General features: G+C 44.4%; 1 protein-coding gene across 1 annotated transcript; it reads right to left on the bottom strand.

The window, feature by feature from the left end:
* Positions 1 to 215: 215 nt before the first annotated feature.
* LOC141128000 (galectin-5-like) lies at positions 216 to 18,111 on the bottom strand. Its single transcript, XM_073615011.1, has 4 exons — positions 17,960 to 18,111; positions 9,582 to 9,670; positions 9,263 to 9,428; positions 216 to 965 (listed from the first exon to the last, which is right to left on the bottom strand). The coding sequence occupies exons 1-4, from the start codon at positions 17,975 to 17,977 to the stop codon at positions 819 to 821; spliced, it is 420 nt and encodes a 139-aa protein (XP_073471112.1). The 5' UTR covers positions 17,978 to 18,111; the 3' UTR covers positions 216 to 818.
* Positions 18,112 to 27,918: the final 9,807 nt, after the last annotated feature.

The raw sequence follows: 27,918 nt of genomic DNA, 5'->3' as shown, positions 1-27,918 counted from the left end.
ACTGAACTTAAACAATTCATGTACTATGAGTCACGTAGTTTTATTTTGTACTTTTTTACTTTTCCATAAAACAAACTGTGTAAAAAAATAGGAGAATGTTGTTCTTCCTAAATAAAAGTTTATTGATTAAAAAAAAAAATCATAAGACTTTGTATTATTTGTGCCTTGACTATCCTAGGCCCATGGGTTCTTCATCTCAGTCAAAGATTGTAAAAAAAAAAAAAAAAAAAAAAAAAAAGATTGAAAACAAAACAGTGTATGCTTTGCAAATGGATGACCTAACACAAAGCACTCTATAACATTTCTGCTGGTATACGACCCCTTTCACACTGGAGGCGTTTTTCAGGCGCTTCAGCGCTAAAAATAGCGCCTGAAAAAAGTCTCAGCTGCCTGGGCACTTTCAGTGTGAAAGGGGTCTTAAGGTTAAAAAAAATACATAAAGTTATCAAATGTATTCAGTTTAGGCTCTATTTAATGAAAAGCACACATTTATTAGTCTCGTGTGTGAAGTAGAAAATATGTAGCCAAGAAAAAGTGGTATATGCACATAAAATCATATTTATGTGTAGATATTTTACAAATATTGTAATAAATGTAAATATAATTTATATATGGGCTATACTTAATCATCTAGCTTTAAATGTGTTAAAAAAACTGACAGCATATATATTGTCTGCTGTCTTTGCTCTATCTTTTTTTATGTAGTTGTACTATGTATTCTTTCTGTACTAGGTTGTACGAGGTATACGTATAGATATGTTAAAAACAGTTGGGTATTAAAAGACATGACAAAGCCATAGACATAGACATTGTATTATCTAAACCTGAACATGATGCAGGGCAACGTCGCCCTCTATTTGCAGAGTGTCTATTTGATTAAGATGTGGCACACGATAATTAAATTTGCACACATGGTGCTTATTAACATCGACTCTGAAAGCATGCTGTTCACAAATAATTTCAATCTGTAAAAAAACAAACGAAAGAAATAGAAGTAAACTGTACCCGAAGACTGAAATTTTAGAATCCAGTAAACAATGAACATTTAAGACAAATTTATAATGGTTTGGTCATGGGATAAATGTTTTGCTGTTTACCTCATGTGTTACCATATCAGACGTTCCAATATCTGAAGTAATGCTAAAAGTGAATATAGATTAGGGTGGTTGGACGTGCAGGCAGGATTTGACTGGTATAAAGTTACTTTTAAACCCTTTTGCTGCCAGAGCTGTTTTTACAATTTTTGCACACAATATAATGCACACAGTCTGAAGGAATAGGCTCACACAAAAGGAACTTGCATGCGATATTTAGGTGACCGGACACATTTTGCCTAAATATTGCACGCAATCCTGTAACTATCAACTCACTATAACGGTCTGCGTTTTTTACGACATAACGTTGAAAATACTGATTAAATATCGCATGAACAGGCAATAAACTCAATTCACAGAAGGAAATAAATAATGAAATACAAGTGGTAACTAAGTAGTGGTCCAGGCATGCGGTATGTGTGGAATGTGTACTGGTTGTTAACAAAGGGCCTCCTGATCCCCCCCCCCCCATGTGAATAGGTATGGGGTAAATAGTACCCCTACTCATTCACCTCAAAAAAATGTGTAGTGTAAAAAAACACATTAGACAGTTTTTGACGTGTCTTTTATTTAAAAAATAAATGTCCCGCGGTGTAGATCCATCGTCAATCATGACGCCCACCACAACTGCCGACCCGAAAAAAAAAAAAGGTCCACTCGCAACGAAGGCTCCCACTGTCTGCCAGCTCCGCTGTCTGCCAGTTCTTTATAAGGATGAGCTCAGGCGTGTTCGCAAACAGCACGTGCAGAGCCCGCCAGAAAGTCGGCACTGCACAGCGCTAATCACAGGCAGTGAGACATTTCCCGATCTCTGCAGCACGCATTGGGACAATGTCTCACTGCTTGTGATTGGCGCTCCGCAGTGCCGACTTCCTGGCAGGCTCAGCACGTGCTGTTTGCGAACACACCTGAGCTCATCCTTAGTTCTTCAATAACTAAGCAGTGGAGGCACCTGGTGATGTCACTGGGTGACCCCCCACCCCCCTTGTGACGTCATGTGAAAAAAAAAAACCTTCAGGCCTGGCATGGATTTTGGGGGGACCTCACGATATTTTATAAAAATAATTGTGCCGTGTAGGTTCCCTTTAAAATTCATACCAGGCCCAAAGGTTTTTTTTTTCAGTTTTTAGTTGCCAGCAATTGTTTTTTTCACTTTCAGCTGTCAGCAAGGAACTCTGCTGACAGCTGATGACTCATTGGTTGTTAAGGACGCGGCAGCTGCCCGCTCATTAACAAGCAGGTTGTTTAGTGGTTGTTAAGTATGCGGGTGGCCGCCCGCTCCTTAACAATGCCTATTTGCTAATGTCAATTAATATGAGCAGGCGTTACATTACCGCATGTTTTCACTATTAAAATACTGCATGACTTCATAAAATAACTCATGCCATATTTTAATAGCGTTTTTAGTGAATGCTAAAAAACTTTTTGAAAAACGCTGTGTGGTATCTTACCGCATATACGGGTGCAGTAACATACCGTTTTGTGAATGGGGCCCAATATTTGTTAAAACCAACAAACAATATTTATTTTCTGAAAGCAGAGACCCTGAAGAATAAAATGGTGGGAGTTTCAACTTTTTATGTTAAATTATACTAGCACAACTGTTTATCAAACCCATAACGTTAGTAAAAAAGCTGAGTTAAACTTACCGGTAACTCCATTTCTGAGAGTCTTCCAGGACAGCCCATGAGACCTTGGGCTCCTCCTACCAGGACAGGAAACACGTCACCCCCACCAGATAAAAGGGTGGTCCTCCAGGCCCATGTCTTCTCAAGAACCGTAGGACCCTGCAAAACATATGCATAATACACATAACTTCAGACAATACCGGGTGGGAATCCGGCTGTCCTGGAAGACTCTCAGAAAAGGAGTTACCGGTAAGTCTAACTCAGTTTATTTCCAAGCGTCTTCCAGGACAGCCCATGAGACGATGAGCCAGAACTTACCAGTCTAGGGAGGGACAACTGCCTGAAGGACCTTACGACCAAACGCCTGCTCCTGAGCTGATAGGAGATCCAGGCGATAATGTTTAATGAAGGTCGAGTAACTGGACCAAGTGGCAGCCCTGCAAATTTGTTCTGGTGAGGCACCAGCCCTCTCAGCCCAAGACGTAGACAAGGCTCTAGTTGAGTGCGCAGTAACAAAAGGTGTAGGAACCTCCCTAATTTTGTAAGCTTCAGAGATGGCTTGCTTTATTCATCTAGCCAATGTGGCTTTAGATGCACTATTCCCCTTGGGAACTCCGGAAAAGAGGACAAATAAAGCATCAGTTTTCCTATAAGTCTTGGTGACCTCAAGATAGACTAAGAGAATCCTTCTTACATCTAGAAAACTAAATTTTCTTTCTAGGTTGCCCTGTGACGAACTACAAAAGGTTGGCAGTACAATGTCCTGAGACCGGTAGAATGGACTTGCCACCTTGGGCAAAAAACCTGGATCGGTTCGCAAAACAACTCGATCCTCAAAAATTGTGAGGAAGGGCTCCCTTACTGATAGGGCCTGCAACTCACTTACCCTACAAGCTGAGGTAACAGCTATAACACAGACTTTAATGTAAGTAACTTAACTGAAATACTTCCCAGAGGCTCAAACGGAAATTCTACCAGAGTTTGAAGTACTAGGGACAGATCCCAAGTTGGACAATTTCTCACCACTACTGGTCTGGCCCTAGAGATAGATTTGAAAAATCTGTCTATAGTGGGATTTTCCAGGAGAGAAAACTGGAGGAACACACTAATAGCTGCCGCCTGTACCTTTAAGGTACTAACAGAAAGACCTTTGTCGACACCCTCTTGGAAAAATTCCAAAATAGACGGAATATCATGAGTTAATCTTTCATTTTCAGATAACCATGAGTTAAACCTTTTCCAAACTTTGGATGGCTCTAGTAACCGGCTTCCTGCAATTAAAGAGAGTCTTGACTACCTTGTCAGAGAACCCTTGGGCACTCAGTATCTTTTCTTCAGATACCAGGCCGTCAAGTTTAAGGAAACCACCTGAGGGTGTGATACTGGACCCTGCAATAATAAGTCTTCCCTTTTTGGAAGACTCCGTGGAGGCTCTGAAACCAGAGACTGTAGCAGGGAAAACCATGGCCTCTTGGGTCAAAATGGGGCAATTAGAATCAGATCCGTCTCTTCTAGCAGAAACTTCAGGAGGACTTCTGGAATCAGTCTGATTGGCGGGAAGGCATAACATGGGCCTGGAGGCCACAGGTTTGCCAGAGCATCGATCCTCAAGGCTTGGTCTGCCGGGTTAATGGAAAAGAATATCTCCGTCTTGCGGTTGTTTTGGTTTGCGAACAAATCCGCTACGGGATAACCCCATCTCTTCGTGAGGTCTGCAAAGACTTCGGGATGAAGGGACCAGTTGTCTTGGTCTATCCTGTGACGGCTGAGATAATCTGCCAGGCAATTGTTTGTCCCCTTCAGATGTACAGCAGAAATAGAAGCTAGATTCCCCTCTGCCCATGAAAGGATCTCCTGGGCAAAGGACTGAAGCCTTCGGCTTCTCGTGCCTCCCTGCTTGTTGCTATACGCGACTGTCGCGATATTGTCCGACAGAATTTGGAGGTTGTGACCCATGATCTCCATCTAAAAAGACTGCAGGGCTCTCTGGACTGCAAGCAGCTCTCTTTGATTGGATGAGGCCCTTGCCTCCTCTGAGGACCACTCTCCCTGTGCTACTGCATTGCTGAGGTGGGCCCCCCATCCCCAGGAACTCACATCCGTGTTAATCCTTCGGGAAATGGGAAAGGACCATGGGAGACCTCCTGCTAGGTGCTGACCAGCTCTCCACCACCACAGGCTTCTTTTTATCCTGTCGGGAAGCCGGATCCTTGACTCCAGGGACCTTACGTCCCCGTTCCAGTTTCTTAAAAGAAACATTTGTAACGGACGCTGAAGGAGTCTCGCCCATGGTACTGCGGGAAAACATGAGGCCATAAGACCGACTGCCCTCGACACCTGTCTCAGAGAGACCGACTGGTTGGTCTGCAATGCTGACATAGTCTGGAACACTTTGGTAATCTTCTCCTGAGGAAGAAAAACTCTTTGGTTCACTGAGCAAAATCGTAACCCAGATAAGTTACTTTCTGGGCCGGGATCAAGGACGATTTTTCTTTGTTTATCAGCCAGCCTAGGGACTGTAAGAAGTCCTGTACAGCCTGGAGATCCTCCAACAGCCTTTGGTATGATTTTGCCACTATCAGGAGGTCGTCCAAGTAAGGGATAACAGTTATCGCCTTTAACCTTTGTGGAGCCGGTGCTTTCCCCAACACCTTTGTAAAGATGCGTGGGGCTGAGGAAAGACCGAAAGGGAGGGCTTGAAATTGAAAATGTCGGGTCCCCATACCCGTCTTCACTGCCAATCTCAAAAACTTTTGGAAGGCTGGATCAATAGGGATGTGAAGATAGGCATCCCTTAAGTCCAACGTGGCCATAAAGCAGTTTGGGTATAGTAGGTTTTTGATAGTAAAAACCGTCTCCATCCGGAAATGTTTGTATCTGATGGACTTGTTTAAAGTCCGGAGATTCAGGATAAGTCGAAACTTTCCTGCCGGCTTTCTGACCACAAATACATGGGAATAGAATCCCTTGCCCTGCTCTGACTGTGGAACAGGAATCAGGACTTTTTGATCTAATAAGTCTCCGATCTGGAGACCCAGAGCCCTCGCTTTCTCCCGATCTTGTGGAGGCAATGTGACCAACAAATGTTCTGGTGGTTGGTGAACAAACTCCAGCCTGTACCCGTTGGTCACTAGGTCCAGGATGAAGGGGCTCGGAGTGACTGCTGCCCACTGTGGGATGAAGGCCCTCAATCTTCCTCCCACCGGACAACACAAGTCACGGTGGCTTGGTGGGCTGTTGAGGAGGGTTAAACAGCACTCCCCCTTTGCCTCTGCTTTTGTGCCCAGTCCAGTGTTTTTTCGGCCTGCTGTCCTTTTCTCTAGGAACCTGTTGCCTGCCTTGGCCACGAAAAAATTTTCTGGCTGTCAGAACTCTCTTTTTCTCTGGAAACGCCTTTTTCTTATCAGTCGTGCGTTCCAGTGCCTCCTGTAGACCTGGGCCAAATAAATGATCGCCAGTTAAGGGAAGGCCACAAAGGTGCAACTTGGAGGCCGAGTCCCCTGACCAGGTCTAAAGCCAAAGGCTTCCCTTGGCCGAGTTCACTAGAGCCGAAGTCCTGGCCGACATTCTTACCGACTCAGCGGAAGAATCCGCCAAAAAACCCACTACCTGAAATAGGAGAGGAAAGGACTTTAAAATTTGCTCTCTGGAGGTACCTGCTGACAGATGTGACTGAATCTGAGTCAACCAAACCTCCAGATTTCTGGCCACACAAGTGGAAGCCAGTGCTGGTTTCAGGTTTCCAACTGCTGAGTCCCAGGCTCTGTGGAGAAGGATATTCCCCCTCTTGTCCATCAGATCCTTAAGCGTGCCCATTTCATCAAACGCTAGGTCCGAGTTTTTTTTAAACCTTTGAAAGAGGTGCGTCTAACTTGGGATTATTCCACGGCTGCGCAGTGTCCTCATCAAAAGGAAACCTTCTTTTTAGGTTACTAGAGAAGAATGGTTTTCTCTCAGGATTATCCCATTCCAGTTTAATAGTATCAACCAAAGAACTATGAACTGGAAAAACTCTTGATTTTCTCTTATGCAATCCTTTATACATACGATCATGTTTGGATAACTGAACCTCTTCCTCTTTTAATTCAAGGGTAGTATAGATAGCCTTTAATAAGTCATCTACATCCTCAACAGATAACTTAAATCTTGAGCCTCGAGTGGATTCTCTATCCCTGGGCTCTGTATCTGACCCTGATTCTTCCAGAGGAGAACAGGTAGATCTGACCTCAGCCTCAGAGTCCTCACTCTCTGCCTGCTGCGGAGTGCTGACTGACGCCTTCCGTGAAGACGGACTCTCTGCTGGAGTCTGGAGCTTGTCAATAAGTGTTCTAAAAGAACTGAAGGTGGATGCAAGCTCATCCCTAACAGAAGTAAGCATCTTCTGGCAAGAGGCAACCGGGTCATCTTTTACTAGGCCTTCTATACAAGTGTGACAAACTGCTTTGCTCCATGAGGAGCTCAATTTGTTTGTGCAAACCGCACATTTCCTTTTAAGTGGCTGCGCTTGGGCCTTGTCCTGAATCTTGGTCTGCAAGACAAAATAAATGACCCAAAATGTAATTAAAGCCACCCAATCGCTCCGTAGCACCACGTGCAGGAGGGAGGAAATGTGTCCCCTTACACCCACTACTACAGAGGGGGGAGGGGGAGGGAACACTCACAGGGATAGCAAGGTGGTAACAGAACACTCCAGGCTTACCTGTGAGGTGCTGGTGTTGGGAACTGCATCCGCTGCCTGTGCAGGTACTGCAGGAGGATCCATTCTACCCCTCTTGGTCGTCCACAGCCTGGCTGCTTTACACCAAGAAACACCAGCAGCCAGCGTTCTCTGTTCGTGCCGTTTATGGAGACTGGAACCGCGTCTCCGGTGCCCGATGATGACGTCATATGCCCCGGAAGTAACCCTCACCAGGCACTTCCTGTGGGCCAGCCTGGAGCGCAATAGCTCCGCCCCCTCGAGCGCTGCGGCTTCCTCCATTCCCTACTCAGATCAACCACGCTGTCGGCAGGGAAGGACAACCGATGTTAAGCTGAGCTATAGTGCAATGCATTGCGCTAGGGGCCCGACCTCACACCGGTCCTGGCCCTCTCCAGGCACTGAGGTCAGGGAACAGCAGCACAGCCAACCTCCCTAGCGGTGTGATGCTTCTGGCAGAGGAAGAGGTAAGTGATATGCCCCAAAAAATAGCCATGCTCATAAGGCCTATGGGAGCAGGTTCCAGGAACATGTTACCCCCGTCCGGAGGAAACACAAATAACTGACATGGGCCTGGAGGACCGCCCTTTTATCTGGTGGGGGTGACGTGTTTCCTGTCCTGGTAGGAGGAGCCCAAGGTCTCATGGGCTGTCCTGGGAGACGCTTGGAGAAATAAACTTGTTCCTTTTAGTGCACAATATAATTCCCAATTCTTCGTAAAAAATTTGACCATTAATGCCACCTATGGACCCCACTGAAGTTGATTAAGTACGATGTGTGCTTGATCAGCTTCTTGCCAAAATCAGAGTGTGCCCGTACATCAGATTCCCCCATCACAGTAACCCCATACATCAGGTTCCCCTCATTAGTGTGCGTTCATACTTCAGTGTGCCACTATACATCAGGGTCCCCTATCAGTGTGCCTTCATACTTCAGTGTGCCCCCATACATCAGGTTCCCCCATCACAGTGCCCCCTTACATCAGAGTTGTGCCCCCCCCCCTGTACTGGAATGGATGCAGCTTTTCCTTCTGCTCTCCAGTCATGTGATATGTCACGTAACGAGTAGAAAGAGGAAGGACAGTTTGCCCTCATTCTCCATCAGAATGGCAATGACACTGAGGAGAGTTCTCAGTCTCAGCGCAGGCTCTCTATCTCCTCCTGCAGGCTGGAGGGATGACAAAGCTGAATCCTCTCTTCAGCAGAAGCCTGCCAAACAAGCAGCCACATCGCCAGCACCCCCCCCCCTTTAAAACACAGCACTCAGGGCAGGTGCCTGCTCGCCCCCTTCCCTTGTCCCGAGCCCTGTCTTTAAAGAGGTTGTAAACCTCCCTGTAACATTTGTACCTATAGGTAAGCCTTATTCTAGTACTGTAAATATCTCCTAAACGTGCGCTGTTTAGGAGATATTCACTGTTTACTGTGGTGATGATGTCATCGGCGCATGCGCTCTGAAGGAATGGCTGCCCGTGCCGTTTCTTCAGGAGCGTGTGCCGTGACCTGATGTGCGGGAGTGATGTTACGCGGCTCCAGCCTGTCACACAGCCAGCGTTCGTGGCCCTGGAAGGAAGGCGGGCGAAGATAGATTCAGCCTGCAGCGAGGACGGCGTGGGCTTCGTTTGCAGGTAAGTGTCACATAATGTGCTGGTATGCGATGCATACCAGCACATTATGCCTTTACTTTGCAGAAAAGAAGAAAGGAGGAAAACCCATTTTTAAATTAGACTGTATAACTTTACAGAACCAGTCAAAGCAAAAAGGGGGTCTGACTCCATAAAAACATATTTCGGTATACACTTATCAGCCGATGTAGGTTGTTATCACACTAGCTGTTATTGAACTTACCACAAAGCTTTGGCCAGGAGAAAAACACATTCCACAACTGGGCATCTGACGCTCCTCCTTCCCCCAACTATCATTCAGTTTGCTGTTACGAACGATGGTGTGCTCATCAAATCTTGGATTGAAGTGAAATGCAATTCCACCATGGAATTTCAGGTTGACATGAAATCTGAAAGATGTTTACAAATAATAATTGAAGATCTATAAAGAGAAGGGAGAGGGGGTTCTACTGGAGTGTAGTGAAGAAAGCAGTCACTTACTGGCTGCCACTCCTTGCAAAATGCTCCTTGCAGTTGCAAGCCTGAACAAGCTAATGTATTACCTCTTGGGATGTCCAGTAACTGATCCACTTATGACAATGACCTTGTTAGGATAAAGGCCACCATGGATTTTTGTATTATACGGAATTGCCTAGTAAGAAAATAGATACAGTTCAACTAAGTTAAAATAATAGCAGTAGAATTATTGTACCATGTAAGTTGTAAATAAGACAGAAATGCTAGAGGTAAAGCAAAAAGTTGACTGTGAAGCTTCTCATTTATTCAGATCATGGTATTTATGTTCTTTGTACTATGGTAGTAGTAGTTTGTCACATTCAACTGGATTTGTTTATGTTGAAGATGTTTTGCCACTCATTCCAGTAGCTTCTTCAGCTCAAATGAATGTCAGGAACAAACCCCAGCATTTAAAGTCAAAGAGCAACTCCATCAGCTTAACGTAGAAGTCCACCCTAAAACTAAAATCCCTGCATCTACAGACATCTAACACTAACCTATCTAGCCCTGTAAAGAAAAAAATCAGTATACATACCCTTTATGAAGCCAATCCGCTCGATCCCATGCTGAGCTGTAATCCGTGGCTTCGCTGTGGAGGCGGGTGCAGAGGTCTAAGGATGAGCTCCGGCGTGTTCGCACAGTCCACGTTCAGAGCCTGCCAGGAAGTCGGCACTGCGCTAATTACAAGCAGTGAGACATTGAGATGGCTGCAGAGATCGGGAAATGTCTCACTGCCTGTGATTAGCGCAGCGCTGGCTTCCTGGCGGGCTCTGCACGTGCAAATCTCCAAAAATAGTTTTTAGCTGTACTTCAGCTGTAAAGATCAGTTTTTCTGGCACTCCAGCAATTTTTATTTTGATTTAGGCCCCTTTTTACACGAGGCAAACTCCGTTTTGATCAGCAGGGGATCCGTCTGCTGATTTCCTGTTGATCGGAGCAGGGCGGGTGGATGACATGTTTGTGTCCACTCAGTTTATGCAGAGCGGACATAGACAGCACCCGCTCTGTGGACCGGCTAAAGCCCCTTTCACACGAAAGGTCCGATCAGGTTCACCTGTCAATTTTTCTGGCGGACCTGATTGGACACCCCTATGGACTGGTGTGTGTAAATGGACTTGTGTCCGTTTACACCCACCTACCTCCGGATCCGATACGCAAAAAAAAAACAGAAGGGGATCCATCCCCCTCTATCCAGGCGTATAGGATCGGAGCTCAGTCGAGTGTAAACGGACAGCAGAGTCTGTTTACACCCGACTGCCCTCCGATCCTATACGCTTAGATGGAGGGGGATGAATCCACTTCTGTTTTTTTTTTTTTAGAGGATCAGATCCAATCTGGAGGTAGGTGGGTGTAAACAGACACAAGTCCATTTATACGCACCGGTCCATAGGGGTGAATGGGGTGTCCAATCAGTTCCACCTGAAAAATTGACAGGCGAACCTGATCGGACCTTTCGTGTGAAAGGGGCCTTAACCAATAAATGGTATCTTTTGGAATGAAGAAATATAAATGTACACTATAAAGTACTTACAAAATGAATAAAAAAATAGTAGTATTAATGGAAACAGCTGTTAAAAAAGGGAAGTTCTTTTACTGGTAGGGCTAGTTCACACCACAAAAACGTCCTCCAGATCTGTTCCAGATGAGTTTCTGCATGTGCGTTTTTGACACTTTTTGATGCGTTCCAGTGCATTTTGATGCATTTTCGGATGCATTCCAGATGCTTTTTTCTTTTTGTTTTCCTGTTTTTTTTTTACTGTGCTGGGGTTTTTGATGCATGTAGGTGCATTCCAGTGGGTTTTTGATGCGTTTTACCGCGTTCCAGTACAGTTCTGTGCAGGAAAAATCCAGCATGTTCTACTTTTTGTTCCTGGAACTGGAACGCACTGGTGGGAACTATGCCACAAAAAATCATGTAACCTACTTTCTACGTGTTTTGGATGCAGGAAATAAAGCACTGGAACACATGTGGTGTGAATTAGCCTTTAAGGTCTATGAAGAGAGCTGAATGCTGTTGTACATTGCATATACATTGTTTCCTTTACTCATGTATTTAAGTACCATAGGCTCAATTGACAAAACATTAACATAGACGGTTTGAATCTCAGCCGATTCAGCAGGATTCGAACCATTAACGGGCAGGCTGAATGTACCAAGTTGATCGATCGATCAACTTGGGTACAACCAGCCTGCCAGATTCATTTGTGATTATCGCTAGCAACTGCTATAGCCGCTAGCGATAATCACTATCTTCTGCCAGCAAGGGTGGCTTCCTGCAACCCGTGGTTGCAGGAAAGAAATCTGCATCATCTCTGGCCTGCCTAAGGCTAACCATACATGTTACCATACGTTTTCTGTACAATAGATTTTAGATCTACCAAAACTATGTAATATAAGGGCCTCCATGAACTATTCAATCAATTTGAATCCAATCAGGCTGGCCCTTTTACTACATAATAATTGGTAGACTTAAAGGAGATTGTACAATCAGTTTGCACTTTGTTTTCAGCAATGTGACTGTACTTTTCAAATTTCATTAGACTCAGCTAAAAAAAACCTGTCATAATAAATAAGGCTACCTTCACACCTTTGCATGCTCTGCAGGCTGCATTTGCGCAATTGAAATGGGCTGCCGCGCCTCGCAAAAGGAAGGGAAAAGGTACCTGCACCTTTCCAGAAACTGCAGTGCAGTGCCCACTAAAGTGCGGTTCCCACTGCGGGTGCGATTTCCAATGCGGGCGGCGTGCCATTAGGATTAATAGCACTCGCCCGCGGGTCCTGCGTTTTGTATGCGGGTGGTTGCAGCTGTGGGACAAAGTGCGGGTTCCACCCCCACAAGTGTCGACGTAGGTTAAAACAGGAAGTCAGTCAGTGACTACTATGCTGTACTAAAAATGCAAAGCACAGCAGTATACATAAAGGCTTATTAAGAAAGTGCAAAGGCTAATGAGGTTCCAAAGTGCAGTAATGCATAGGACATACGAATAAGTGAAGTATGTGGCGCTAACTAAAGTGCAGAAATGAATCAATATGTATATAAATACTAAATAGAACGCATAGGACATGGCTTTCCACACTGTAACATACAAACTTATGTCCTTTGCATAGGCCCAGTTAAGGAAATTTTCGGACACTAAAGCCGGTCACACATAGGTCGAATTCTGAACAAATTTTCTTTTGAAAATTGTGACTAAGAATTTTAATTTGCATTTCGCACCACTAGTGGGCTGCAACAACGGCCAATTTTTGTGCGGCCATTGAATTTGAGTGATCAGGCATGTTCAAAGTTTTTGGAAAAACAAATTCATTTCTAATCAATGATGGGAGAATCGTGCAAGAAATATAATCGAAAAAGAAATGCGCATGAGCTGTGACCTGGAAAGAAAAGGAGATTGGCGGCCACGAAAATGAAAAAAACTAATTTTTTTGAAGCAACATGAAGTGAAATTGAAGGCTTGGTTTGTCAAATTTCAAAGTCAATGTTGGCACCATCGGATCACAAAACTGATTCGAAAGAAAATTTGTTCGGAATTCGATCCATGTGTTGCCTGCATAAGATTAAGACCAAGGCCTGGTTCACACTGGTGCAACAATCACTCTGATTTTGAGAGCACAAGTCGCATGACATCTAAAAATCAATGATTCCCTATGAGAGCCGTCTTAACTGGTCCGACTTGTGACTTTGGAAAAGGTTCCTGCACTACTATGGTCAGACTTCTGTCCGATTTCAGCCCATAGAATTCAATGGAAGCACATCCAAGCCAGATCAGCATCTTGTGCTCAGAGGCAAATGTATTGAAAAAAAAAGGGAAGGGGGCCCTTGTATGGTTTGGGGGGGGGGGGGTGCTCGCTCGTCCCCCACCTTTCCTTACCTGCCAGGCTGCATGAACCGCACACCATTTTTCTTTTTTTTTTGGGCAGGGTTTCCCCTCAAAATCCATTGCAGACCAAAGGGTCTGCTATTGGTCTGGGAAGTTTTGTTTTTTTTTTACATTTTGGTTTGGGGTTCCCCTTCAAGATCTATACCAGACCAAAAGGACCTTGTATGAATTTGGGGGGGACCCCACAACATTTTTTAAATACATTTGGCGTGAGGTTTCATCCATACCAGAACCAAAGGAATTGTTTTGATTGGTCAAAGGAAAAGTCGCACTTATCTCAAAGTCGGATTAAAATTGGATCCTGTTCATTCAAGCTGCACGGAAGTTGCATGGAAGTCGGACCACAACTTTCTTGTCAGATCAATGTGAATAGGGCCTAAGAACTGGTGCACTCAGAATCTGGTGCAGCTGTGCATAGAAACCAATCAGCTTCAAGGTTTTAGCCTTTGTTCACACTGAACACGGCTTCGAAGTCGTGCGCGTTCATCTGAACTCACACAATTTCAAAGCCACATTTCAGTCTGACTTCGGGGGCACCTCGAAAGACATCTGTGCAGGTTCCTGCACAGATGTCTATTGAAATCACCCCCGAAGTCGCTAAAAGTAGTGCAGGAACTACTTTTGGAAATCGGTGCGGCACCGCAAAGTCAGCATCGCACCAATTTTGCCAGCAATGGACTCCGATTTCCCTAAGCAAGTATAAAACTGTGAAAAAAAACAAAACATACTTCTCTTTTAAAGGAGTTGTAAAGGCAGAAGGTTTGTATCTTAATGAATTATATGCATTAAGATAAAAAACCTTCTGTGTGCATCAGCCTCCCCGGCAACCCCTAATTACTTACCTGAGCCCCATCTCTCTCCAGTTATATCCACGCGTGTCTTAGCTATTATATTTCTCTTCACAGTGCACGTAGTTCTGCACTTCTGTGACCCAGAATCAGCCGATAGCAGGCTAAAGCCAGCTGGCAGCCGATGTCACAGAGCCACTCACTCCTGCCCTTCCCCTACCCTGTGAGCAGTGGAGTGGCAGAGCATAGAAGGAAGATCCAGGAAGATCGAGAAATGATCAGCGGTCATGTGATTGCTCAGTTCTCAGGCTTAGAGCCGGTGTCTTGCCGAGAAAGCTCCCCCGGCGGATAAGGACCCCCCCTCTACTGCGCAGGCGCAGCGCTTGCGCAGTAGGAACAACAAGGGAGCCGCCGAAAAGAGCCGAAGCTGAACACCTGAGTCAGCTGTACACGGCGCCTGCGCACTACATTCTACCCCATGTCCACGTTAAAGTCCCACCATCCAAATGGACATAGAGTTATAATAATAATATGCCGAGCGCAGAGAGGCCGTGCCCGAAGCGTGGCGAGCGGCTTGTTACAAACTCTTTTTTATTAAAATAGTCTTCGCACACAGGAGCCGTGTACAGCTGACTCCGGTGTTCAGCTTCGGCTCTTTTCAGCAGCTCCCTTGTTGTTCCTACTGCGCAAGCACTGCGGCTGCGCAGTAGAGGGGGGCCCTTATCCGCCGAGGGGAACTTTCTCAGCAGAACACCGGCAGGGGACAGTTGCAGCATTAAAGTGATGCTACAGCACGGAGGCGAGTATGTATGTTTGTTTTTTTAGTACGCCAAACTACTCCATTAATTCACTTAGTTGAACTGCAGCTGAGTTGCAGTATGGTGCGAGGAGAGCGGTAACTTCAGGTGAGCTCTGTTGCAAAAATCTCCCTGTCCCAATGTCTGAATTTCTGGCACCTAAAATAACACACAATTTCTGTATGTCTCCCTGTTAAAAGAATTAAAGTGGTTGTAAACAAACAAAAAAAATGATCCTGATCCTTTACAGCAGGATACACAGCATAGTGTTTCTGCTGTGTCATTTGCCCCTCTCTAAGCTGTAAAAAACCTGGTTGATCCTGCCAGTTCCTGTGCCCCCCTGTTTGTGCTGACCATGGAGGGTACCAATATGCTTAGCACAACACACAGGGTCCCATGACATTTTTAAAGTGTACTTTCAGTTTTTATTGGAACTAAAGGGATTTGTTTTTCTGCTACTAAAAGCGCCAATTTTTTTTTTCTTTTTCCTTCCACCTGTGGAAAATTACTTGAATCCCCATCACAGTCGGTGCTGACAGGGGAATCCCTCCTGCTGCACTATTGTGTTTTGCCAGCAGGGAGCCTAACCTGCCGATAGAACACACATGGTCACTACTGGGAGCTATAGCCACCAGCAGTGATCGCATGAAAAAATCCAACAGGCTGGTTGTACTGAAGTCGATTGATGGATCAACTTTAGTACAACCAGCCTGCCCATAGGTGGATCGAATCTCAGCTGGTCCCTGCTGAACCGACTGAAATTTAATCCATGTATGGCCAGCTTAACTTTTCTAATACATTCACAACCTGGAATCCCAGATTTCATATTTTTCTACAACACACTGGGGGTTATTTACGAAAGGCAAATCCACTTTGCACTACAAGTACACTGCAAGTGCAGTCACCGTAGATCTGAGGGTAAGATCTGAAATGAGGGGAAGATCTGAAATGAGGGGAAGATCTGAAATGAGGGGAAGATCTGAAATGAGGGGAAGATCTGAAATGAGGGGAAGATCTGAAATGAGGGGAAGATCTGAAATGAGGGGAAGATCTGCTGATTTTATCATCCAATCATGTGCAAGCTAAAATGCTGTTTTTTATTTTCCTTGCATCTCCCCTTTAGATCTACAGCGCTTGTAGTGCAAAGTGGATTTGCCTTTCGTAAATAACCCCCACAATGTAACTGAACTACAAATATATTTTTATTGCCAGATGGTTTCATTTAGGGCATAGATAACATTCTTTTTGGATTTGATGGCCACTTGTACATGGGCACTTGAGCCTGTGTTCCCCTGCCCAGAAAGCCTAGGTGCTGTGTACAGCTGTCCATAGACATGGTTGGCTCTATGCAGCACCCTGGGCTTTCCGGGCAGGGGAAATATGCTGACATTTAGGTTGCATGGGCTCAGACACCGTGCAAAAGGCCTAAATCTTGCAGTTCAGAGAAGAAAGAGAAATTCAGCTTAAATAACATATCTGTAGGCCAACTGCAGCTTCTGCTTTGCCTAGCCTAAAAAGTAGAGAATTTTGAGTGATTAGTGCCATCCAGCATATAAACTAGCGCGGATGGTATGTTGAGCGACCCCCCCCCTCATTTCAGGAATGAGCATGGTTCTGTTGTATTATCCTCCACAAATCCCCATGTTGTAATGGGATGGGAGAGTCTACTGTGTGGATTTGTGAAGGACACAAATTATGAGGGTGTGCTCAACAGACCAGCCGTCCCAGCTTATGTGCAGGACACCCCTGATCACTCATTATACTACTTCACTGGCAAGGCTCAGAGGAATGACAGCAAAGTCATGTAACCAAAGCTGAATTTCTCTACACGGCAACATAATTTGTAAACTACTGGGGCCCCTTGGCTGCACTACAAATTTTATTAAAAGGAGAAGTCCAGCCTGAGCTCGTTTGGCAGAACTTCTTCTATGGATCACAGGAGTGCAGTTCGCTTTGCACTCCTGTTACCCGTTTTCAGCAGAGAGCGGACTGAAATCAGGATCCGCCACAGATTCAGGACCCGCCAGGTGCCTGGACTAACACTTGTCTCAGCCTCTCAGCAACCTGCTGAGAGACTGCACCGGCTGCCCCTCCACAGCCCAGTGCTCCAGTGAGCGAGGAGGGAGAAGAGCGGAGAGCTGTGACTGACAGTGTACGGCTCTCTGCTCGGGGAGATGCGAGAACTAAGTGATCGGTGATGTTCCATCGCTCGGTTCTCAGTGTAGAGGCCCTGGGGGACAGATGCAGCATCTACCTAGGTAAGTATAAATAATACTAATAATAAAAAAACCCAGAAACCCATACCTCTTTTAAGCTAGGTTCTTGTTTGAGCTTTCTCCCAAAAAAACCCCAAAAAACGGTTGATTCTCAGAATGCGGGTAAGCTACTGCTGCCAGGTGTTCACCAGGTGATCCTGTATTCTCAGTGGGACCAATGCACTAAAACAGGTTGTAGGGTGGCCCTATTGACTTAAATAGGAGCGTTTGACAGGCACTGCCACTTGCAAATGTCAACAGCCCTCCATGGCGGTAGGGTAGGCTTTAGGTGGGCAGATGGGCCCCTGTACAAGAGGTCTTAGCCTGGGTTCACACTGCCGCGACCTTGAATCCGACATTCCTGCGCCACTTCATCACGGCTTGCATACAACTTCTTCAACAAAAGTCAATGCACGTCTTTGAAGTCGCACCAAAAGTAGTGCAGGAACCTTTTTTCTAAGTCAGAATGACTTGAGTCGCACCGATTAGAATGGTTCCATTGCAGTTAATTGGGCTGCGACTTTCAGCTCTCAAGTCGCATGACAACCTGCCTGCCTGCCAACACCACACATCACATGACTGACCCCAACCTGGGGACACAGGCTCAGCTACACAATATATACAGGATGGATAGAACAGAAGACTTTAAAGCCCCTCCCTCCCAGAAAATAGTGGCCCCCGGGCCAGGCACGGCCCGCACTTACTAGGTGTCCGTGGGACATGATGGGAAGGCTGTGTGGAGAAGTAAAGTAGAGCAGCTCTGCAATGGACGAGGTCAAATTGGCCCGGAATAGCCGGGTTTAGCACTTTATAACGGTGTAATGAGGTGTCCCGCCCATAGGAAGAGAGCCCGTCCCTGAGACTTCCCCTCTATATACTGACAGGACCGCCGTGTATACTGTGAGGAGAATTATCACACAGCGCCGTGCTCACTGCTGGTACATCTAATGTGAGGGGAATGCTGCTCACCTCACCCTCACTATACAACTCCACACAATACAGTGTAATCACCATACCCAAATACAACACATCACACACCTTCTATTACTGGACACACAAAACACTACTTTCAGTCATATGTCCCATTTCACAATATTTATCATTTTATTTCTGATATAATAAAGGCTTGCAAAGATTTGAAAATGTGACGTGTGTGAAGCAAGACACTACATAAACTAAGAAAAAATGGTCACATGAATAGGACATATATGAATATATATATATATATATATATATATATATATATATATATATATATATATATATATATATATATATATATATATATATATATATATATATATATATATATATATATATTAGATTATATACATACAGTATGTACATATGTATACATTTACAGTACTTGAGTGTTATTAAGAATGTGATATAAATATGTATATATGATTTACATATATATTTTTTATTCTTAATATATAAAATTGTATACTAAATTTTTATATGTATGTATATAATGTATATAAATATACATTTATATAAATATTAATATAATATATATGAATATTATATAAACAAGTACATATGTGATTAGATCTATATAAATATATATATATATATATTGTTTTATATTCTAAATATACATGATCTAAATATGTATAAAAAGATAAACATGTTTATATGAGATACATATGATTGCTATTATATATATATATATATATATATATATATATATATATATATATATACACACACACATGCATACATACATACACACACACTGTAGGGTGCCTTGAAAAAGTATTCATACCCCTTGAAATTTTCCACATTTTGTCATGTTACAACCAAAAACGTAAATGTATTTTATTGGGATTTTATGTGATAAACCAACGCAAAGTGGCACATAATTGTGAAGTGGAAGGAAAATGATAAATTGGTTTTCACAATTTTGTACAAATAAATATATGAAAAGTGTGTCGTGCATTTTTATTCAGCCCCCCTAAGTCAATGCTTTGTAGAATCGCCTTTCACTGTAATTACAGCTGCAAGTCTTTTTGGGGATGACTCTACTAGCTTTGCATATCTAGAGAGTGAAATTATTGCCCATTTTTCTATTGCAAAATAGTTCAAGCTCTGTCAGATTGGATGGAGAGCGTCTGTGAACAGCAATTTTCAAGTCTCAATTGGATTTCGGTCTGGACTTTGACTGGGCCATTCTAACACATGAATATGCTTTGATTTAAACCATTCTATTGTAGCTCTGGCTGTATGTTTAGGGTCGTTGTCCTGCTGGAAGGTGAACTTCCATCCCAGTCTCAGGTCTTTTGCAGACTAATGCCGCATACACATGGTCAGACATTCCGACAGGAAATGTTTGATGTGAGCTTGTTGTCGGAAAGTCCGACCGTGTGTATGCTCCATCAGACATTTGCTGTCGGAATTTCCGGCCACAAATGTTTGATAGCAGGTTCTCAAATTTTCCGCCAACTTCAATTTGTTGTCGGAAAGTCCGATCGTGTGTACACAAGTCCGTCACACAAAAGCTCATGCATGCTCGGAATCAAGCAGAAGGAGCTGCACTGGCTATTGAACTTCCTTTTTCTTGGCTCGTCGTATGTCTTGTACGTTATCGCATTCTCACGTTCGGAATTTTGGGCCAACATTTGTGTGACCGTGTGTATGCAAGACAAGTTTGAGCCAACATCCTTTGGAAAAAAATCCACGCTTTTGTTGTCGGAAAGTCCGAGTGTATGCGGCATTACAGGTTTTCTTCTAAGATTGCCCTGTATTTGGCTCCATCCATCTTCCCATCAACTCTGACCAGCTTCCCTGTCCCTGCTGAAGAAAAGCATCCCCACAACATGATGCTGCCACCACGTTTCATGGTGGGGATGGTGTGTTCAGGGTGATGTGCAGTGTTAATTTTCTGCCACACGTAGGGTTTTGCTTTTAGACCAAAAAGTTCAGTTTTGGTCTCATCTGACCAGAGTACATTTTTCAACATGTTTGCTGTGCCCCCCATATGGCTTCTCGCAAACTGCAAACGGGACTTCTTATGGCTGTCTTTCAACAATGGCTTTCTTCTTGCTACTCTTCCATAAAGGCCAGATTTATGGAGTGCATGACTAATAATTGTCCTGTGGACAGATTCTCCCACCTGAGCTTTGGATCTCTGCAGATCCTCTGGATTTACCACGGGCCTCTTGGCCGCTTCTCTGATTAATGCTCTCCTTGCCCAGCATGTCAGTTTAGGTGGATGGTCATGTCTTGGTAGGTTTGCAGTTGTGCCATACTCTTTTCATTTTCGGATGATGGATTGAACAGTGCTGAGATGTTCAAAGCTTGGGATATTTTTTATAACCTAACCCTGCTTTAAACTTCTCCACAACTTTATCCCTGACCTGTCAGGTGTGTTCCTTTGCCTTCATTATGCTGTTTGTTCACTAAGGTTCTCTAACAAACCTCTGAGGGATTCACAGAACAGCTGTATTTATACTGAGATTAAATTACACACAGATGGATTCTAGCCAGGGCCGTAGATCATTCTTTTTCCTGGGTGGGGTTCAGGTCTTTCAAACTTAAAGGTATCATTTACACTTTTATGTTGGGGGAGGTACGGTAAAAAAAATGTGACAGCAGAGTGGGGCCATGAGGCTTTGCAATGCAGTGCAGCAAAAATGATCCCCATTCAACTGAAGAGAACGCAATGCACGCAGTTGTGGTGCGGTAGTGTACTCTTTAGTATAGCGAGCTCCTCCTAAGCTCCCTAGTTGTTTTTTCGTTCAGCCCGCTGGGTTGAACTAAAAAAAACTTACCGTGTGAGCCAGGCTTTAGATCTCATTCATATTCTAAATGGCTATGGAATGGCAAATATTCCATGAATACCTACAGCCAGGATCCCAGATGTTTCAATTTTTGTCAGCTGCTCAGCCTGTTCACTTGAGTGATGGGCTGAAAAGAGCCACTGCTGTTAACATGTATCTGTACATCCAGTGGTCCCCATGTTTAAGCTCCGGGGGATAAAGAAAAACACATTGGGGTGTGGCCTGGCGGGAACCCAGGCTGAGGTAGTCTCTCCTATCACTACTACATTACCATAGGACTCTGTGGATGTGTGGCACCAGCCACCAGGGATGTTTTTTCTCCCTTCCTTTCAGTGACTACAGGAGCTGGAATGAGCTCCATCCCTTGCCAGCACTCCTGCAGTACATTCGGTATCATCTACATTACTCCCCACATTGATTAAACCTGAGCGACACACTAACAAACTGTGGGTCACAATGGTTACCTGCTGTTAGGGACAAATTTCTGACTCTGGATGCAGAGAGATTTTATCCAAGGGCAAAAATGTATCCCTACCTACAGGTAACCACTGGATGTGCAGATACAGGTGGATACGTGTTTACAGCAGCAGACAGCCTTGGCTCTTTTCAGCCCATCATTCAGGTGTACAGACTGAGCAGATATTGGAACATCTGAGATCCTGGTTACAGGTATTTACAGTATACTTGCTGCACCATGGACATGTAGGATGTATGAATGAGACCCAAGACTGGATTTTAGCTAACCTTACTGTGCAAGTTGAGCAGGTAGGTGCAAGGGGCAACATATTGTGGTGGGCAGTAAATTCAGTGATTTATTTAAACCTTAAAAAACTGTCGTAAGAAATTTTTTGAAATGTTTTAAGAGATGAAAAAAAAAAAAAATATTGTGCACTGCCTACCACAGGATGGTGCCATTTGCACCTGGTCAATATGGTTGGCTTTTATTCAGTCTTAATGTAGTAAACCCAGCTTTTGAACTTGTACCTACAATTAAGCCTATAATAACGCTTACCTGTAGGTACAGTGAATATCTCCTAAACATGTGGTATTTAGGAGATATTCACATGGAAAACATCCGGTGATGTCACCAGTGCATGCGCTCTGAAGGGACGGCATACCGCTTGGTTGTACTTCTCCTGGGGAGGAGTGCAGTTCGTTCTGCACTTTTGTAACCCATTTTTAGCCGACAGCCAGCTATAGCCCGCTATCAGCTTGCATCGCTCAGCAGGTCCAGGCTGTGGCAGATCCTAACTTTAACCACTTCCCACCCGGCCACTGCACATAAACTGCCGGGTGGGCTGTCTCTCCTTCTGACTGGACGTTCAGGAACATCCCTCAGAAGGAGCGGGATCGCGCGCGCGTGCCCGCGCAGCGGCGCGATCCCTATGCGCTCGTGTCACCCGGACGCGGCGCATCTCCGATCGGCAGGAGGGCTCTGCGATTGGCCCTTCTGATCACATGACGGCCGTGTCGAATCACAGCCGTCATGTGATGTAAACACAGAGCCAGTTGCTAGGCAATCGGCTCTCCTCACACGGAAGTTGTCAGTGAGGAGAGCGGATCGCTGCAGCCGGCTGGTGATCAGTGAGTATGAGCTGTTTACTCACTGATCACCAGTCTAGTGACCCCATGTAAAAACACAAAACAAACACTAAGTAAACACACAAAGTCCCCAAAACACATGTCCCCAAAACACGTGTCCCCAAAACACATGTCCCCACATAGTAAAAACACATGTCCCCCACATATGTCCAAGTAAAATCACATGTCCCAATGATTATCTGCACACATATGTCACCTGCGCACATCTGTACATGATCATTTGCGCACACGTGTCTGTGATCACACGAACCAATTATTATACACTTAACAGGATTTTTTTTACCAAAAACATGTAGCAGAATACGTTTTGGCTTAAATTTATGACAAAATTTGATTTTATTGGATTTGTTTTAAAATAGAAAGAAGAAAATATTGTTTTTTTTTTCCAAATTTCCGCTCTTTTTTCGCTTATATCGCAAAAAATAAAAAACAGAGTCGTGAATAAATACCGCCAAAAGAAAGCTCTATTTGTGTGAACAAAATGATAATAATTTAATTTGGGTTCAGCGTAGCATGACCGCGCAATTGTCATTGAAAGTGTGAGAGTGCTGAAAGCTGAAAATTGGTCTGGGAAGGAGGGGGGCGAAAGGGCCCAGTATTGAGGTGGTTAAAAATGTATTTATTTTGTTGCCACTGCATGTTTGTGCGCAATTTTAAAGCATGTCATGTTTGGTATCCATGTGCTCGGCCTAAGATCATCTTTTTTATTTCATCAAACATTTGGGCAATATAGTGTGTTTTAGTGCATTAAAATTTAAAAAAGTGTGTTTTTCCCCCAAAAAATGCATTTGAAAAATCGCTGCGCAAATACTTTTGAAAAAAAAAATGAAACACCCACCATTTTAATCTGTAGGGCATTTGCTTTAAAAAAATATATAATGTTTGGGGGTTCAAAGTAATTTTCTTGCAAAAAAAAATAATTTTTTCATGTAAACAAAAAGTATCAGAAAGGGCTTTGTCTTCAAGTGGTTAGAAGAGTGGGTGATGTGTGACATAAGCTTCTAAATGTTGTGCATAAAATGCCAGGACAGTTCAAACCCCCCCCCCAAATTACCCCATTTTGGAAAGTAGACACCCCAAGCTATTTGCTGAGAGGCATGTCGAGTCCATGGAATATTTTATATTGTGACACAAGTTGCGAGAAAAAGACAAATTTTTTTTTTTTTGGACAAAGTTGTCACTAAATGATATATTGCTCAAACGTGCCATGGGAATATGTGAAATTACACCCCAAAATACATTCTGTTGCTTCTCCTGAGTACGGGGATACCACATGTGTGAGACTTTTTGGGAGCCTAGCCGCGCACAGGACCCCGAAAACCAAACACCACCTTCAGGGTTTCTAAGGGCGTAAATTTTTGATTTCACTCTTCACTGCCTATTACAGTTTCGGAGGCCATGGAATACCCAGGTGGCACAAACCCCCCCCAAATGATCCTATTTTGGAAAGTAGACACCCCAAGCTATTTGCTGAGAGGTATAGTGAGTATTTAACAGACCTCACTTTTTGTCACAAAGTTTAGAAAATTGAAAAAAGAAAAAAAAAATGTTTTTTCTTGTCTTTCTTCATTTTCAAAAACAAATGAGAGCTGCAAAATACTCACCATGCCTCTCATAAAATAGCTTGGGGTGTCTACTTTCCAAAATGGGGTCATTTGGGGGGGGTTTTGTGCCACCTGGGCATTCCATGGCCTCCGAAACTGTGATAGGCAGTGAAGAGTGAAATCAAAAATTTACACCCTTAGAAATCCTGAAGGCGGTGATTGGTTTTCGGGGTCCCGTACGCGGCTAGACTCCCAAAAAGTCCCACACATGTGGTATCCCCGTACTCAGGAGAAGCAGCTGAATGTATTTTGGGGTGCAATTCCACATATGCCCATGGCCTGTGTGAGCAATATATCATTGAGTGACAACTTTTTGTAATTTTTTTTTTTTTTTTGTCATTATTCAATCACTTTGGACAAAAAAAATAATATTCAATGGGCTCAACATGCCTCTTAGCAATTTTCTTGGGGTGTCTACTTTCCAAAATGGGGTCATTTGGAGGGGGTTTGTACTGCCCTGCCATTTTAGCATCTCAAGAAATGACATAGGCAGTCATAAACTAAAAGCTGTGTAAATTACAGAAAATGTACCCGTTTGTAGACGCTATATCTTTTGCGCAAACCAATAAATATACGCTTATTGACATTTTTTTTTTACCAAAGACATGTGGCCGAATACATTTTGGCCTAAATGTATGACTAAAATTGAGTTTATTGGATTTTTTTTATAACAAAAAGTAGAAAATGTCATTTTTTTTCAAAATTTTCGGTCTTTTTCCATTTATAGCGCAAAAGATAAAAACCGCAGAGGTGATCAAATAGCATCAAAAGAAAGCTCTATTTGTGGGAAGAAAAGGACCCAAATTTCGCTTGAGTACAGCATTGCATGACCGCGCAATTAGCAGTTAAAGCGACGCAGTGCCAAATTGTAAAAAGTGCTCTGGTCAGGAAGGGGGTAAATCCTTCCGGGGCTGAAGTGGTTAAAGTCAGGATTCAGCCGGGGGGGGGGGGGGAGCCCGAGATTGACAGTCACCACTGCTCACTGAAGGCAGAGAACTGAGTGATCAGCGGGGACAGATGCAACATTGGATTGATGCTCCATCCACCTAGGTAAGTATAATTAACAAAAAAAAATATGTATCTCTTTTAAATAAAAAAAATCCCCCTCTCCCTCCTCAGAACCCCCCATCCCCAAGCAAAGAATCCCATGGTAAAATATCTCCCTCCCTCAAATATCCCCCCAAAAATTAAACCCCCCTGTCTCTAGACTGACCCCCCCAAAGCAAAAATATCTCCCTCAGTCAACACCCTCTCCCCCAGCAAAGATTCCTAATTATGAAGAAAATCTCCTTTCATCCAATCAAACTCCCTCCCAGAAGCAAATCCCTGCCATTAACCACCTTCTGTAGACTTCTCTACAAGAACGTCCCCCCTTCTCCAAAAGCAAACCCACCCCCCTTTTCTTAACCCCCCACCAAAAGAAATTCCCCCAGGCTGGAATTCTCACTTCCTCCTTCCCAAAACAGAAAATTGATGCCTCCCCACTTACCAGACCAGATTCAGCAGGACACAGAAGTAGGAAAAGTTCTGCATCCCCAGTCTCCCTTCGGCTGTGTCATATGATACCTCAAGGAGGAGTCTAGGACTTCCCTCAAGGGTGCACTGTCAATTGCCGGTGTCTTGCCGAGAAAGTTCCCTCGGCGGATAAGGACCCCCCCTGTACTGCGCAGGCGCAGCGCCTGCGCAGTACGAACTACTATGAGCCGTCGGAGATAGCCGAAGCTCAAAATCTTTAATCAGCTGTACACGGCGCCTGCGCCCTAGGTCCAGGTTCCTTCCCCACCATCCAAGTGGACCTAGAGGGGGAATAAAAAAGAGCCGAGCAGTAGAGGGGGGTCCTTATCCGCCGAGCGGAACTTTCTCGGCAGAACACCGGCATCTGAGACATCGCAGTAATTTCATGCTTTTCAGGGGGATCCCTTATTAAACTGAGGGGATGGGGCACAATAGAAGGGGGGCTGGCTGCTGCACTCCGAAACTCTGATTGCTTCTACTGTGCTAATGCTGAGGCTAAACAGCAGGGACACGGTCTGGGCATTTTGGCAGGATGCTCGGGGGGGTTTAAACACCCCTGACCCCCCCTTATCTACGCCCCTGGTGCAAGCAAAAGTTTATTTAACCTCTTAATGCAGCCTCCCAGCTTAAATGTCAGGGTGATGGTGAGGCTTCTCTATCATATGACCTCAGTGATTGGCTCTCACAGCAGTCATATTATGGGGAGCCTGTCTCACTGGCTCCCGATCAGAACTCATGACTAAGAACTGTCAGTGACAACTCACTCAATGTGTGGGAAGCATGCAGGCCACCATGGCTGCATATGTGCGGTGGCTGGGAGTTAAAGCTCACTTTTATTGACGCATAAATGCGTAACACGGTCGGCACAAGGTTAAAATATCCAAAGATACGGACTTATGGACCCACTTTGCTTCATCAAGCAAGTGGTAATATGAAGTATATAGACGATTTTTCATAAAAACAAGAAGAGGTGTGTTAAAGTAGAAACTGTTGTTTAAAAAAAAGAGGTACCCTTTAGGGTCCATCCACACCACTGAATGCACACCTAACATGTACACAGGAGAACACACACACACACTATATAGCTCAGTGGTGTCCAAACTGCAGCCCTTTGCTTGTCTTTATCTGGCCCTTGGGGCATTTTTTCTCTCACTGACACTAACAATGGGGCATCATTCCTGTTACTAACATCAACAACAAGGGAAATGGTTCTCCAATTGACACCAATGATGGGGCACTATTCTTCCAGTGACACCAACTATGGGGCCATCCATAAGAGTGACCAGGCTCCGGACACACAGCAGTCTATGGGAAGCTTCCCAGCTTGCAATCAGCTGATTGCAAGCTGGGAAGCTGATTTGCTGGTGTTTAGGGAAGGTTCAGGGCGCAAGTGATGCGCCCGCAAACACTTCCACTCTACAGTCATTTGTCCCTTTGGCTCCTTGTCTGTGTGTGATTGGCAGGGACCGGAGGACAGTGGGCGGTGCTTTTTGCGGCGTCACTTACGGTTTCCTGGCCACTACTCACTAGGCTATGTGTGGGGTGGACTATGCGTGCGGGACCAGGTGCGGTGGATGGAGGAAGGCCTGAGAGTAACGGTAAGTGCCAACGCCGTTATTTGCAATTTACAAGAACAAGCTCCAGTAAGGACGGCAACCTATGCATATCTGAGAGTTCTGATATCAGCTGATTTGTGTTTGGCTGATATCAGAGTACTCGCAGTCTGTCTGTCACGCTGCTGCTCTTTCCCCCTCCCCCCTTCAGGCAGACTGCTTCGGCTGGATGTCTCTTCTGCACATGCAGTAACTCATGTCTGACAACAAAGATGGGGCACTATTCCTACCACTGATGATGGGGCACTCTTCTTCCACCAACACTGATGGGGCACTATTCCTCCTACTGACACCAATGATGGAGCACTATTCTTCCACTGACGCCAACGATGGGGCACGATTCCTCCTACTGACACCAACGATGGGGTACGATTCCTCCTACTGACACCAACGATGGGGCACTATTCCTCCTACTGACACCAACGATGGGGCACTATTCCTCCTACTGACACCAACAATGGGGCACTATTGATCTTTTATTAAAAGAATCAAGCAACCAATTTTATACAAAAGTAAAAAACAAAACCATAGTACAAAACTTCAACAG

Source organism: Aquarana catesbeiana, linkage group LG02 (assembly GCF_042186555.1).
Source record: "Aquarana catesbeiana isolate 2022-GZ linkage group LG02, ASM4218655v1, whole genome shotgun sequence".
NCBI lineage: Eukaryota > Metazoa > Chordata > Amphibia > Anura > Ranidae > Aquarana > Aquarana catesbeiana.
Note: the sequence above shows the minus strand (reverse complement) of the source record. Positions and strands in the feature narration are given on the sequence as shown.

What these genes read in the sequence shown, in the direction of transcription:
- LOC141128000 (XM_073615011.1), bottom strand. An exon ending in GTTACTGGACATCCCAAGAG is followed by an intron (nt 9,429 to 9,581) that starts GTAATACATTAG and finishes AACATCTTTCAG; the next exon opens with ATTTCATGTCAACCTGAAAT. An exon ending in CTCCTGGCCAAAGCTTTGTG is followed by an intron (nt 966 to 9,262) that starts GTAAGTTCAATA and finishes GTTTTTTTACAG; the next exon opens with ATTGAAATTATTTGTGAACA.